This window comes from Bos javanicus, chromosome 5, assembly GCF_032452875.1.
Source record: "Bos javanicus breed banteng chromosome 5, ARS-OSU_banteng_1.0, whole genome shotgun sequence".
Classification (NCBI taxonomy): domain Eukaryota; kingdom Metazoa; phylum Chordata; class Mammalia; order Artiodactyla; family Bovidae; genus Bos; species Bos javanicus.
The window spans coordinates 18764913-18780686 of NC_083872.1; the positions used below are offsets into that span (position 1 = coordinate 18764913).

A 15774-nucleotide genomic window follows, 5' to 3' on the forward strand; every position below is an offset into this window, starting at 1 on the left:
GAGAAAGAAAATAACATATGAAGTATCTATGAGAATGGAAATAGACTAGGGAAATATAATTATTGAATGGCATTAGGACCTACTTCATGTTCTTGGGGAGGAATTTATAGAAAAACCAGTAGGTGTGATGGTGTATTACACTCTGGCCATGTTTAGTCACACAATTATAGACCAAAGAGTGGGTGGAGAACTGGATTTGAACAGGGCATCATTGCCAAGCAAATATTGCAAAGTGAGAGGGATCAAGGGGGAAGAAGATGTTGCAGAGAGTGATTTTAAAACTGGATTGTGAATTTTAACCCGTGTAAGGAGAGGAGAAAGGTTATCAAAAGTTGATGGTTAGTGAAAAGTGGTAAAAATCAATAGGTTGAGAGGTCTTGTGGATCACAGGATTGTTAGAATTGAATGCATGAGGAAGTAAACTGGAAAGACACGGAATGATGACAAGAAATGGGGTGCATGGAATTGAGATTCGGATGAGTTGCTGTTAATGGCAATGACAAAGCCTGCAGGGTTAGCATCAGACTGAGTGGGTAGGGTGGTGTTGAGGACTGGCTCACTGGGAGAGACTTTTCAAAGACCTGAAAGGACAGGATATTGAAAGGATCCCTTATATGTGTATCAAATTCCCAAGAATTAAGACAGGAGTACAAATGAGTTGGGTGACAGAGAACCTTGGTGCTCATACCAACAAGAAGTGAAGAAGAACCTGGGAGTTAGTACATGAAAGTAACAATGAATAGCAATGGGTATGTAATTTGATAAAATGAGGTGCAAATAATTGGAGGAATTAGGGAATAGGAAAGAAATACCCAGAAGCAGCAATGAGGAGCAGATAACCCACTTCCAGACCCAGTTATGGAAGAAATGCAGCCACCAACTGAAAGGGCTGAAGAGGCAGATATATCCTCAAAAGAGAGCCTCATTTTAATTTGGAAGAAAAATTTCTAAAAGTACATTGGATTTTGCTAAGTATGGACTGGAATTCCAAAGGGCACATGTTCTATTACCATTTCTATGTCCAGATATAATTTCCGGGCTATGGTAGGGGGTAAGGTTAGAGAATATAGTATTGCATATAAATGTATATACACAGTATTTCTGATGGCTAACAAGAGATAAGTGTTTTCTTCTGGAGGAACTAACTAATGTTGGAGGGAGAATTTTACCTTTATTTTATACTGAAATACTACAGTGCATGATGATGTGAGAAAATCAAAATATGAATACTTATTGAGTCTTTTCTTAATATTTATTTGGCTGAAGTGGGTCTTAGCTGTGGCACATGGGCTTTTCATTGTGCCACACAGGATCTTTCATTGTGGTGCAGACTCTCCAGCTGTGGCACATGGGCTCAGTAGTTGCGGTGTGTGGACTTGGTTGCTCCATATCATGTGGGATCTTAGTTCCCCGACCTGGATTTGAACCCATGTCCCCTGCAATGCAAAGCAGATTCTTAACCACTGGACCACTAGGAAAGTCCCTTGGGTCTTTGGTATTAAAGAATTATTACTTTCTCCTAGGTGTGACAAGGGTATTAGGATGATGTTTTAAAAGTCATAATTTAGAGATGCATATATATTTACTGATCAACTATTTGTAGGTATCAGCCTAAAAATAATATGAAAGGGGGAGTGGATAAGAGGAATAAATAGGAGACTTAGATAAAATAAGATCATTCACAAGTTGAGTAAGGTTGAAGTTAGGTTATGTTTATGTGGAGTTTCATTACACTGCTCTGTCTACTTTTGCATATGTATCAAATTGTCCACAAAAATTTACAGAAAATAACTTATTGAACACTGCAATAGGTAATATCTAATTCAGATAAAATTTGTTTCAATTCCATACTTTATTTGCATTAAATTTGGAGAATGAGAATGAGTGAAAGCTGCTTGGTCGTGTCCAATTCTTTGCCAGCCCATGGACTGTACAGTCCATGGAATTCTCCAGGCCAGACTACAGGAGCGGGTAGCGTTTTCCTTCTCCAGGGATCTTCCCAACCCAGGGATCGAACCCAGGTCTCCGGCACTGCAGGTGGATTCTTTATCAGCCGATCCACAAGGAAAAGTGCAAATTTGGAGAATGAAGTGATATAAATATTCAGTCCTAGTCGTTGTATAATTGATAACTTAAAGGGGAAAACAAACTATTAGCAAACGTCCCCACCCCACCTCTCCCCCAAGAAAAATAATGAGGTGGGTCAAGGAGGGCCTTGAAAACTATGTTGAGTTTGGGTTCTCTCCTAAAAATAAGAAGAAGCCATTTCAGTGTTTTAACCAGAGAAAAATATTATCCATCGTCTCCATAGTATTCACTCTAACAGAGGAACTGATTGAAAAAGTGCTCAGTAATTGAGAACTGTGATCAATTACAAGGCTATTATGATCTAGGCTTATATTGATGGAAGTTCATAATATGTGAGTACAGAGAAAATCCGCAGAAAAATTGAAAAGAAATGGTGGGTGAAGTGTTGTGTCATAAAGCTGGAGGATGTTCTCAAGAGTCCAGTACCAACTAGGGGTTTATAAGCAGGATGATTATTTATTGCCTAAACCAGTGTGCATATGTTGATTCCAAACTCCTTAACTATCCCTTCCCCACTGGCAGCTGTAAGTTCCTTCTCTAAGTCTGTGAGTCTCTTTCTGTTTTGTGAGTTCATTTGTATCATTTCTTTTTACATTCCACATACAAGAGATGTCATATGATATTTCTCTTTCTCTGTCTGACTTCACTAGTATGACAATCTCTAGATCTATCCATGTTGCTGCAAATGGCATTATTTTGTGGAATAAACTGATTTCTTATCTCCTTGTGTGCATATCACAGCAAAATCCAGATTGATGTTTCCACAGAAAAAAATTGAGATTAGCTTAAATGCTCAATCAACTACATTATGAACATGTGTGATAACCTTAAGATATCAAATCACAGGACAACTTTGGGTGCATAAAATTCTTTATTTATAACAATAAAGTATATGTATATATAATGTAATTTCAAATTCAAACCTGTATAAAAAAGGGTCAGAACATATACCTATTTTAAAAAGTACACATACAGTACATACACATACACATCACATTTTACAACTTTTTTTATTTAATTAAACTTCAGTCATAATAAAACTATAGAATAGTGTTGAAAGACATTTACATTACAATATGCAAACTCCAATCTATGACTGAACTAGCAATATATCTATACATCCATCTAAATGTCTGAATACTTTAAGTCCATTGATTTAAAAAAAAAACAGTGGCAAGTGGACACTATAATCACACATTAATCCTTAGAATATAGGAGAATAGGATGTTTTGATTGGAAACTTTTATTGAGTCACAGCTCAGAAATTAAGCAACTGAAAATACTATGGTTTTTAGTTTAAATAATGTTATTTAAAAAAATACAATTAAGATGTAATTGTAGATGGCACTTATACATAAATTTACAATGCTTAGGAAACATTTTTAGGATCATGAATATCCATTATAATATGGATTATTTCTAAAACAATACCTTTTTAGGAAATGAAAGTACCATTATTTTATCTTCACAAAGGGCATTTCCAGCAACATTATAACAAATAAAGTGGTTGGAATTTCAATCTGAATATTTGTATTTTAATGCCAATTTCAAAATAATACTGTTTCAAAACAAGCTGGCTTTCTTTAAAATTCTTATCCCATTTTCCAGTTTTAAAATTTAATTTATGGTTTACCCATCTCCAAATGGATTCTAAAGTATCTTTTGGCAGTTAAAAACTTTATGAACATCTTACATTTTCTGCCCTTAGCTTTTAAGAAAATGAGAGATTTAAATGCTTAATTTGGTGCACTTCCAAATGCTACACATATCTTATAGTATATTTTCCTGGATAAAATACACTCTTGGTTTTCATTCTTCAGAAGTAATCCAAAAATGTTTATTTAAGCAAAGGAAAAAGCCATCTCTTGTGTAAATGGTTATCCAATTCAACCTACAGTAGACTGAATTTCACTTTAAGAATGGACCATATTTACATTACAAACAAGAACAGCCATAGCTTTTTATGTTCAAATTGCTTATTCACAGAGATCATAGTTGGATATTCTGTATACAATAGCTTCAGCTCTTATCTATCATCTTTGTCATTCACATATCAATAGGTTTCTCTCACGTCTATGGTATGACCTGACTTCACCACACAGATAAATAAAAAACTGAGATCCAAAGAAGGGCAGTGATTTATCAATACAGGTTAACAGCAAAGTGGAAGCTCCTGACAATTTTTCCTAATATCCATCCCACTATGTCAAACTGCCTTTTTGAAAAATGTATTTTTTAGTTAAGTCAGAATAGGTAGGCAATGGCTAAAAGCCCCATACTTACATTTTGAAACCAGAAACTAGCTGCAGAAAAACATGAAGAACTATCTATGAATTCTGAATGGATTTTTCTATTAATTTAAATTTTCATTTGAATTGGAATATCAAAATATGCCACAAAGTTTCTCCAAAGTACTTTAATTCTTACTAAAAGCAAATGTTTCATTGTGAACATACTTTATCATAAATTGTCATTTTCACATACTTAGTCCTTTTTAAAGAGGGTATTGTTCTATTAAAGTGTTGAAAAAAATCAACATCTCTGACTCATTAAAAAGTGGCAGTGTGGTAAGCACAACAGATTACAATACAAAATCCAGCAACACTTCGATATCACTGGGCAGGCATCATTTATCACAGAGCCAGTTTCTGTATAGATTTGGGTTCTACCAAAGAGGTACAAAGCTTTTAGTATAATTTAGAATCTGAAGACTTCTGAAATTATTTTAAAAGACAATTTTAAAACATTACAAAAGAAGACTATCAGATACATGGCACCAATTTATAGGGTGATTTCACTGTTTAAGATATCAGTTATGAGTTTTCCATGATTTATGAAGGCTATTCAGAACACATACTGGATAAAATAAAGCAAAGCTATATACGTTAATCTCCAAGCAGATATGACAGTTAATTCCCAAGCAACTACCATCCAAAGTAATGTTCAGCATTTTTCTATTGTTCATGTATTTTATTGAATTTTAGTGTTTTAAAATATTGGTATCCATACAACTATCAATGAACCAATACATTTAATTAGGCAGAATACATCTCCCCACACCCTACCATGCCAGATTTCATAACTTGCTGAATTTGTTTATTTAACTCTATTGATTTAGGACCATGTCCTTGAGTGTTAAAAACCCAGCTACCAGTTTTGAGAACAAAAGTACATTTATTGTACTCTGAAGCTCATTAAGCAGCATTTTCACATACATATGAAAATCGAAACCATTGCTGAAATAAACTATTAGATTGAGAAGTATCAGTCTTCTCAATCTATACGTGACTTACACATACTCAGGTTAATCTATGTCTATTCAAAACAGTATCACACACTGAGACAGGTCCTTACAGCCATTAACTTGATCTCTTTTATTATACATATCATAGTTGTATCATGGGATATTTGAGGGCCTAAATAAATTCATGCAGCTTCCCAAAGCACCTGGGTTGTATCTTAGAGAAATGACTAGTATTTGAGGAACCACAGCACTTTAGAGAAGACAAGGGTCATAGAAATCATCTGAGCTCTTTGGTATAAAAAAGAGCAAAGGCCACTTACTGGAGTTGTATTCTAATTAGCAGTGAACATAAGCTAAAATCCAACTCTACTAGAAATTCTTGGACTAGTAAAGTCAAATAAAAAGTATCAGTTGTTCATGCCCTTCTGTGTCACTGCATTGAAGGTCATCTTATGGTGGTAGGATATGGCAATAATGTTATCACAAGGATGAAGTTAGAAGGAAAGCTTTGGATTCCTTTATGTTCATGACATACTGAAAGAATCTTCATCAAAATAAACCATAAGAAATCATTCTTTGACCTTAGTCAGATATTCCTTTTATATAAAAAAAGAAAACTGGCAAGGGAAATTCACTTAATGTCTTTACAAGTTCTGGTTTAAAAACGCAATGTCCATCTTGGGAATTCCTGCCAAATTCACTTAATATGACAAAAACGCTGTCGCATATTTTAATAGCAAACTGACATGCATAACTACATAAAGCTCTCTTTTTATTTTTAATTCATAAACCTTAATGAATATAGAGTGCCTGATTTTAAATAAATGGATCCTTTAAACAGATAATGGTGATTATAGTATAAATAACTAAAGTTACCTGATTCCCTGCATTCTTGTAAAAGCCAAGTCACCTAATTTTCAACACCCATTATCAGCATGTGAGTGTAGTTTTCTAATCTTAGATACTAAATATCTTATTTAGTTTATTTTCCTCTCTCCCACAGCAGAAATTGAAAATGGGGCCTCCATACATTCAGTGATTCCTCCTAAGTCCCTTTACATAACTCTGTAATAGTTTTAGAATATAAACATTTTGTAATATATTTTGCAAGCACAATTTATACACTGTGGAGTGGGCAAGGGCAAAGGCCGGCGTCACTAGGGGTGCCAGATGTCCTCCTCGGCAGATGCTTCTGCTGATCAGTGTCCACAGCTTCTTCGTGTGACAACCCTCTAGGAGTCTCTTCTCTGCAAAGGCATCATGTTGTCATTCAGTACTGGCTAGCTTGTATGGATAGAGCCAGCCAACTATGTCCATTTGTCTCGTGGTATACGTGTGAGCACCTTCTATGTCAGGAAGAGACCCAAGCTCAGACCCACATCCCTCACTGATCAGCAGCTATGAGGCGGACCTGCACCTACTCCCACACTGTGTCCACTGCTTTCTAAATGAACAGTGGATGATGCTATTGAGTTTTTGTTTTTTGAACATTTTCTAGATCCCTTTGATACAAATGATGACCCCCACCCCCCACTATCCAGGCTGAAATCTACTTGCAGACCAAGATAACTATGAACTGCAGGTTGTCACTGTAAAATAAAGCTATGTGGTTTTTTTCAGCAGTTAGATGCTTCTGGAGGCATGCAAAATTGTATGTGCAATCTGGGACACGTGCTTTCTCTCCCAATATCAGTTTGCAAGTTCTAATTGAGACCACAACTCCCTGTAGGTCCTTAAAATAGAGTCCCGCTCCATACAAGTTCTTCTTTATAGATGATTAATTCAGTGCCAGTTTCACAGTAAAACACTTTGTTCCAATTTCTCAATCATCCATAGAGAGTCATGGGTAGCAAGAACAGATAAAGATGCGGTCTGTCACTCCAGACAGAATAGGAATTTGTTTAAAGCTGCTTCATTTATGAAGCAAACATGAACTGTTACCCGCCTAGAGAAGAAAGGAAAAGAGAGAAATTATATAGCATATCTGCTTTCTGCCTTCTTTTCATTCTCAGTAGCTAACTTCATGTGCCTACAGAATGAGTACTAGATTTACAATGTATGCTTCACAGCCTAGAGTAACTTGACAAATATTTTCCTAGATATTAGTGATCACTCTCTGATCTCTCTAGTAACATTTTACAAAATCGGAAATGATCTTTTTACTTAGTATGTCTTCCCATTAGAATGTAAGCCCTCTGAGGACATGGAGCTTTGTTGATCTTTTTCGCTGCTGTATTCCAGCAACTACAGTGCCTGGTACAAAATCCATACAGTTATCCCCTGCTTTTTCCAAGTTCCCTTTACTTTGCTTTTACAAAAGACCTACATTAGTACCTGTTTTCAACACACGACAGAAATCTCAAGAGGATTTTTGCTTCTATGAAAAAAGGCAAAAAGTGACAAAGCATTCAGGGTTTGTTTTGCAATAAGCCTATCAGTAAGTGTGCAGCCCCATCAGTAAGAGTTGGCACTGCCACCGAGTTCTTTCCCTGGAATTACACTTAGAATCTCAGCATAAAGTTACTCTATCTTTGAACTGTGTCTATAAGCGTCTGTGCTTCACCTCAATTTATTTTGTGCATCCTGTTAGTAAGATGTGCCCTAAGATGATTGCGTCTTTGCTTTAAGCCGTTTTGGTTTAAGAAAGGTTTCATAGGAATGCTCTACTCTTGGATAGTGCTGGAGTGGTCGGTCTGTGCGTGCTCAGTCATGCCCGACTCTTGGTGAGCCCACGGACTGTATGTAGCTCACCAGGCTCCTCTGTCCATGGAATTTTCCAGGCGAGAATACTGGAGTGGGTTGCTATTTCCTCCTCCAGAGGATCTTCCAGACCCAGGGATTGAACCCATGTCTCTAGCATCTCTTGCATTGGTGGGCAGATTCTTTACCACAGAGCCACAAGGGAAGTCCCACTTATATTTGATAAATACATCTTGAACATGGAGTGGATGAATGAATGCCCTGTGGCTTTCATATCCCCAGGCACACCACAGATGATCTCCATTTGTGATGAGAATTATCAATCTGTGTAGCCGTGAACTTCTCTAACAAGGCTATGAAAAGGTTGTAGACAGGCAGTGAGGCATGAGGGACAGTGGCGGTGTCAGAGTGGAGAAGTGGAGTGGCATGAAATATATCAGGGATCCCATAAATAGCAGCCTCCCAGCCACTGAGCAGCACCAGGGTCTTGACTGCCTACCCAGGTTCTAGCAATCACGTCTACCAACCAAGGAAAGAACAGCAGCAAGATCGCCAGTACTGTGTGCCAAAAAAGAAACAAAGAAATCCTGTCACCACATTCTGACAAAGCCTCTGGGGAAGTTCATTTGGCCTCAGAGCAGCTTATTGTACTTGTTGAATCATGAAAGCCAGACTCTGTTCTAGCTTTTCAGTGCTGGGGTTAAACCGCTGAGCTACAGACTCAGCTTTCAGACTTTTCAACTTTTTATTATTATTTTAATTAATTGATTTATTTTTGGTTGTGCTGGGTCTTCATTGCTTTCTCTAGTTGTGGTGAGTGGGGGCTAGTCTTCATTGCAGGGCGAGGGCTTCTCATTGCGGTGGTTTCTTTTGTTGAGCAGCACAGGCTCTAGGCACGTGGGCTCAGGAGTTGTGGCACCCGGGCTTAGCTGCTCCATAGCATATGGAATCTTCCTGGACCAGAGATTGAATCTGCACTGGCAGGTGGATTCTTATGCACTATGCCACCAGGGAAGTCCCGGATTTTTCAACTCTCAACTGAAGTGTTTGCACTTCCTTTTTTTTTTTAATTATAGGCAGCATTTATATGTTATCTTTAGTCACAACCCCTAAATAAATGTGTATTTTGCATTTAGTTTCTTCCCTGTGAAAAGTTACAGTGTTAGTCATTCTGCTGTGTCTGACTATGAATGACTCCCATGGAGTGTAGCCCACCAGGCTCCTCTCTTCATGGGATCTTCCAGGCAAGAATACTGGAGTGGGTTGCCATTCCCTTCTCCACGGAATCTTCCCGGCCCAGGGATGGAACCTGAGTCTCCTGCCTTGTAGGTGGATTATTTATCATCTGAGCCCCCAAAGAAGCCCCCTACTCTTTACCTATTTTTGTCCTTATTTATCAATCCAAAGAATCAGAGGTCACTGGTTTTAAAATGTTTGAGATCAATACACAGGCTATATTAAAAACTTTATGAGTGTATGAGTGTTTTTTCCAGTAATATACTAGATGTATATAATCTCTAAATATAATATTTTGTATATTCTCTAAATGTAATTTACTAAAAATATAAATATATAAAATGTAATAATATACTAAAAACTGTATTATATGACAATTTGCCAAACTCTGAAAAATAGGAAAATTATATTTAGGAAAGCAGAATTAAATCCTGAAGGAAAAATTAACAGACATTAAGAGAAAATTTCAGAAATACAAATTACCAAGTTTAAAAAATAAAGCTTGGTTAGAAAAGCAGAAGGAACTAACAAAAGGCAAAAAAAATACATATTTTTTTGGAAAGCTATGAAGAATTTGAAATTCTAAACTTAAGCAGAGAGAAACAAGAGAGAAGTCAGAAAGTCTTCTGACTTTGCCTTTGGATCATTTAGCAAAAAAAAAACCACAAAACATTTAAAAGCCAACAACTGGTTTCCTATAGAACAAAACTACTATTTTTATAATGATACCCTGGATTCTTACAACAACCTCATGAAATAAACAGGGTGAGCATTATTATCCTTTCAGTTATATTTGAAAAACCTGGGGTCAAAAACAACTGACTCATCCAGGAACCTACAGCTGGTTAAGGTGCAGCTCAAGGTTTGAACCTAAGACTAATTCCTTCCAATCCTCTGCATCACAGTGTATCAACCAAACCTTAGGAAATACGTGGTAAAGAGTCAGAGATCCGGCCCTTTGGTAACCAACCATTCCTGAGCCCTGTACATTAAATGTCTCCACACAACTTGCCCTCATCCCTATTCCAATTCTAGGATCTCCCTTCTTCTGTCTTAGCTCAGATCCACTGGAAACTTCCAAGTTGTGTTTCTTTTATAAATCTCTCCGCCAGCCTAATTATAATAAGAATTACTTTCTCCACTTACTATGCTGGGATAAGTCTACAAACACTGCTATCTGAATGTCTGTGGACTTATGCTGTTTACCCCCAACCAAACTGGGCTTTTGCCATGATTATGCAAAACCTTCCCCTGAGGTCTCAATTAAAATTCTTTGTAGATGACTTCCCAATCCCAAATCTATTATTTCCATCCCTGACTGTTCACTGAAGTTCCAGTGCAACATATTTGGCCACTGGTTAATAATTACTAACATCTCTTTCTCCCATTTTTTTCTAATGGTGCTTGACATCTGGTTGGTCTTATAGGCTCTAAATCATCAAGAATCCACATGCCAATGCAGGAGATGTGGGTTTGATTCCTGGGTCAGTAAGATCCTCTGAAGAAGGAAACGGCACTCTACTCCAGTATTCTTGCCTGGAAAATTTCATGGGCAGAGGGGCCTGGCAGACTACAGTCCATGGGGCCACAAACAATCAGACTCGACTGAGCACATGCATCCCTGAGTGCTATAATATCAAGCCTTACATCCCATCAGCAACTAGGACTTGATTCTTTATCTGCTGTGTCTCCAAAATGGCCTGTGCTTTCCTATTTCCATGGCTGTGACCCTAGCTCAAGTTGTCATTCTCTCACATCTGTTTGAAAATCCACTCCTAAGTGGACTTCCTGACTCCAGTTCACCACTCCCATCCATCCGGCCACATCAACATCTGATTACTTTCCTAAACCTCTGCTTTGATTGTATTACTCACATTTTTTCTAAACCCTCCAACAACTCCTTATGTGACTCAATAGTGTGTACGCCCTATATATTGGAATTCAGACCCTTTCACACTGATGTCCATCCTTTCTTAGCATTTAAACCCTCTATGTGTGATCTCCAGCTGTATAAACCCTTGAACACAGTCTGTACTTTTGGTCTTCTGATTTAGCTTATTCCATTTGCAGCACCTTCCTGACTGCCAATAAAATTTTACCAATCATTTAAGACCTAGCTCAACACAAATGCCACCTCCATCACCTACACAGTGAAGCTTTTCCCCTAGTGCTTTCGCTCCCCTGTTAAATAAAACAATTTTATCAGTTCAGTCGCTTAGTCATGTCCAACTCTTTGCAACCTGATGGACTGCAGCATATCAGGCTTCCCTGTCCAACTCCCAGAGCTTGCTCATGTCCATCGAGGCAGTGATGCCATCCAAACGTCTCATCCTCTGTCATCCCCTTCTCCTCCTGCCTTCAATCGTTCCCAGCATCAGGGTCTTTTCCAATGAGTCAGTTCTAAGACAACTGTATGTGGGTAGTGCAATTCTAAAGGATGCCGTCCATATCATTCATTATCTAGAGTTATGTTGAGGGTATATCCTTGACAACCATATACAATGGTTTGATCTTTGATTCTTTACTACATTTCTGTCAGCTCCTTCTGTTGATTTTTAACCAACACCTCCTTTGGTGCTTTAAAAAATAGATTATTTATACATATGTCTTATCTCCTTTTGTAGGCCATAAGCAATCTGAGGACAGAACTAGGTTATAGTAAGTTTTGCTATACTAGAGCTTGTTGGTATCATATTTGTGGTTAGAATGAAGAGGAATATGTACTATGATCTACTCTATTTCTCTCTCCTAAACTGTGCTACAGGCAACCTAATAAGTGAAAAATTCTGGGATGTCACATATGAATACTTGTCATCAGCTAGTTGACTAAATACATTTTTAACTTTTCAGAGATAATTTCACATTTGATGTCAAATAATCGCAGCTTTAGTATATTTTCTCCTAGAGGCAACTTCTTTTTCTTTCTGGCTCATTATCTACATCCCTTCCCTGTATTTAGAATATCAAACCCTCCTCTTCATTTTCCAGTTATAGGTTGGAGATCTAACTATTCCATATGTTTTCAATTCTAGCGTTCCAATATTTGTCCTGGTTTAATTTGTTTTAGTTCAGGGAGAAATTTTTGCTACAAACCTGAGTCATTCCTTATATTTTCCCTTTTTTGTTAACCAAGAAAATTTCTATAATACAAATTATATCCAATTTTTAAAATATATAATTACAACTTCACATTTCATTTCTATTTTGATACTTTTTACTATGGTTACTCTTATTTCTTGGAAGACTTCCTCGCCTAGCATGCCACAGCCTATTCTCCCTCCACCACATCCCTTTCCCCAAATTATATTCAAATTTCCTTGGCAGGTTTTAATCTCTATTGTTACAGAGAACAAAGCTTTCTTTATGTAGTGGGTGCTCAATAAATGGTCACAAATGATACATTCACATTTTTACTTTGGGGTTTGCAGATTCATGATAATGAGCTGCTTTTTACTTCCTTTTATATCTATCTTTCCCTCAACATTTGATTGTTAATTACTTCTACCCACACACATGTGTTTTTACTACATAAAATTTATTCTCACATTATTGCAGTTCTTTGATGTAGTCATTCATCTCTTCGTTTATTCAACAGATACAGTCATCATCACTTGCCTGTGCTTAGTATAAACTATATAGCTTACTGGGATTCCATAAAGAAATTCAGAAATGAGTCCTGTCCTCTCAGAGCTTATGGTTTACAAGAGGACACAAAAAGTGTATGTAAGTAAATGTGATGCCTTCCTAATTTATTAGTATGGTATGAAATGTAATATGAAATATAATTGTGTGTGCATGCTCAGTCGGGTCCCACTTTTTGCAACCCCAAGGACTGTAGCCTGCCAGGCTCCTCAGTCCCTGGGATTTGCCAGGCAAGAATACTGGAGTGGGCTGTCATTTCCTCCTCCAGAGGATCTTCCTGGCCCAGGGATTGAACCTACACCTCCTGTGTCTACTACATCGGCACGTGGATTTCTTTACCACTGAGCCACCTGGGAAATCATAGAGATTACTTTCATTTGGAAAGTCAGCTTTTCAGAGGGGATGGTTTCTGACCTGAGCCTTGAGAGAGCTTTGCCAAGATGATGATGAGTAAGGTCATCTGCTGCTAAGTTGCTTCAGTCGTGTCCGACTCTGTGCGACCCCATAGACGGCAGCCCACCAGGCTCCCCGTCCCTGGGATTCTCCAGACAAGAACACTGGAGTGGGTTGACATTTCCTTCTCCAATGCATGAAAGTGAAAAGTGAAAGTGAAGTCGCTCAGTTGTGTCCGACTCCTAGCGACCCCATGGACTGCAGCCTACCAGGCTCCTCCGTCCATGGGATTTTCCAGGCAAGAGTACTGGAGTGGGCTGCCATTGCCTTCTCCGGTAAGGTCATCTATTTCACACCAACTCCTCAATTATTATGTGATGAGTTTATTCCTAAACAATCTGGGGCTTCTTTAACCTGCTTCATTTTCATTAATTTAATTATATGAGTAATATCTCAGATTCTAAGAAAATAAGTTAACTGTTTCCTATATGACTATCTTCCCCTTGCTGTACACACTTTGCTGTCCTGACCAAAATCAGCAACTTAAACACACACATATAAGATAAAAATAAACCTTACTGCACTTTTTAAAAGATTGTTCATCTTACCTTATTGCAGTAAGAACACAACACAAGATCCACCCTCTGAACACATTTTTAAATACACAATATAGATTGTTTTAAACTCTAAGCATTATCTTGTACAGCAGATCTCTAAAACATACTTATCTTGTAAAACAAAAAACCTTTTAAAAAAGGTCATTTCACAAGAACTATATTCCTTACCACTTATTAAGCTTTTCATTTAGGGTTTGTTTATTGCCTCAATCACTTATTCAATAGACATTGACTAAGTGCCTACAATGCTTAGGCAACAAGTGGGGTGCTCGTGAGGAGATACAGCAAGAACCAGACAGCCTTGGTTCCTGCCCTTGCGTGTCCTCTGGTAGACATGTGTTAGTTGCTTGACTACAGCCTTTAAAATGCCATCATTTTTTACCCTCTTTGGCCAGTGCCCTGGGCTTTTCCATCAAAATCCATTCTCCAAATGTCACAGGACAAGTACCACAATTAAACACCACATGACCTGTATGCCAAAACAGGATCCCAGTGATGCCATCCAAAAGCAAATTACAGAGGACATTACTTGAACCTTGAAGGTTCAATTAACCACTTAATGTGTGCTCGGTGGATGTCTGGCTTAAGGGAACTGAAACGGCAGATAGGGAAGAAGCAGTAGGTTTGTACTGGGATTCAAGGGCAGAAAAGTTAAGTTTTTAGGAATAACAATGATTTCAGCTTAGGGAATACTGGGCCTGAAAATAAAGAGAGTCAAGTGTTCCTTTACAGTATTTGATAGGAAACAGAGTCTAGAGAGGGCTAGGATGGGAGCAGAAAAAAGAGAGGGTGCTATTCATGCCCCAGACATGGTGATCAAGGGCATGATTCAAGGTAAAAATGAAGTCTGCATAATAGCAGGGTTAAGTGTGAGAGACATATGCGACATAATTACTATTATTATATGATGTTATTTTGGGTTGCTAAAAAATGGCGTTTGATAAAAAGTGATTTCCTGGAGGAGACAAGAGACTCTGTGACCCAGTTTCCCTGCAGAAGATTCACTGTAGAGAGAAATCTCTGAATCTGGGACAGAAGGGAGAGCTGGAAGGACAGTGACATGAAAGTAAAGGGCAAAGCTCCCCAGAGACCATGTCTATAATAATCTGGGCAAATAAATGATCCTCCAGCCACGAGGGGGTGCAGGGGAAGAATGGAAGATTTAGAAAAATGAAAGAACACTCATACCCCACTGGAATACACGGGAGTTAATGGGCAGAACAGAATTGATAGCCAGTTGGCAGCAGTACAATGGGAAGAGCATGCATGATGCTGGATCAGGTTAATGCCATTCGGGGTGCTCCCCGCACCACATCTGCAACTTTTTTGGAAGCTAAGACAGGAGAGGGGAGAGGAGACGTAAAAAACAGCGCCCTCTAGTCATGTTCTCCTGGTCTCCCTTCTCCCTGAGCCCTCCACAGACCCACACAACTACGGTATCTATCCCTGGCTTGTATTCAGTGCATCTGGGATTCTGGACTGTGATGAGGCACAATAAGGACCAGTCATGTGGCAGGTGGCCCCTTACCTTGACACTTTCCCTCTCCTGACTATAAGGGATTTTGACCTTTACTCCTTTTCCTTAAAATAGCAGGGAAATGTTTTTGGTTTTCACTTGATTGAGCATTTAACAAATGAGATACTTCTCCTATCATGTTATAGTAATCACACGTAATTGAAATTGGTTTTATTTATTCTTCTTCTATTTTATTTTAATCCTACTTTGCTCTATCCCTCTTATTTTCTGGCCTCAAAAATAAAAGCACTCAGGAATTCCCTGGCAGCCCAGTGGTTAGGACTCTGCACCTTCACTTCTGAGGATGTGGGTTCAATCTCTGGTTAGCGACCTAATAT

At 38.1% G+C, this 15774-nt stretch overlaps 1 protein-coding gene across 3 annotated transcripts in view; it reads right to left on the reverse strand.

Annotated features, from left to right (window-relative positions):
• Window positions 1-2940: 2940 nt before the first annotated feature.
• Window positions 2941-15774, reverse strand: part of KITLG (KIT ligand) — a 105645-nt gene continuing 92811 nt past the window's right edge. For all 3 annotated transcript variants that reach the window (XM_061415703.1, XM_061415702.1, XM_061415701.1), the window contains one exon: window positions 2941-7277. Coding sequence is in view for 1 of the 3 variants with exons in the window: in XM_061415702.1 (XP_061271686.1) it covers window positions 7245-7277 (33 nt within the window). In the remaining 2 variants the exon portion in view is untranslated. The remainder of the gene's footprint in view (window positions 7278-15774) is intronic.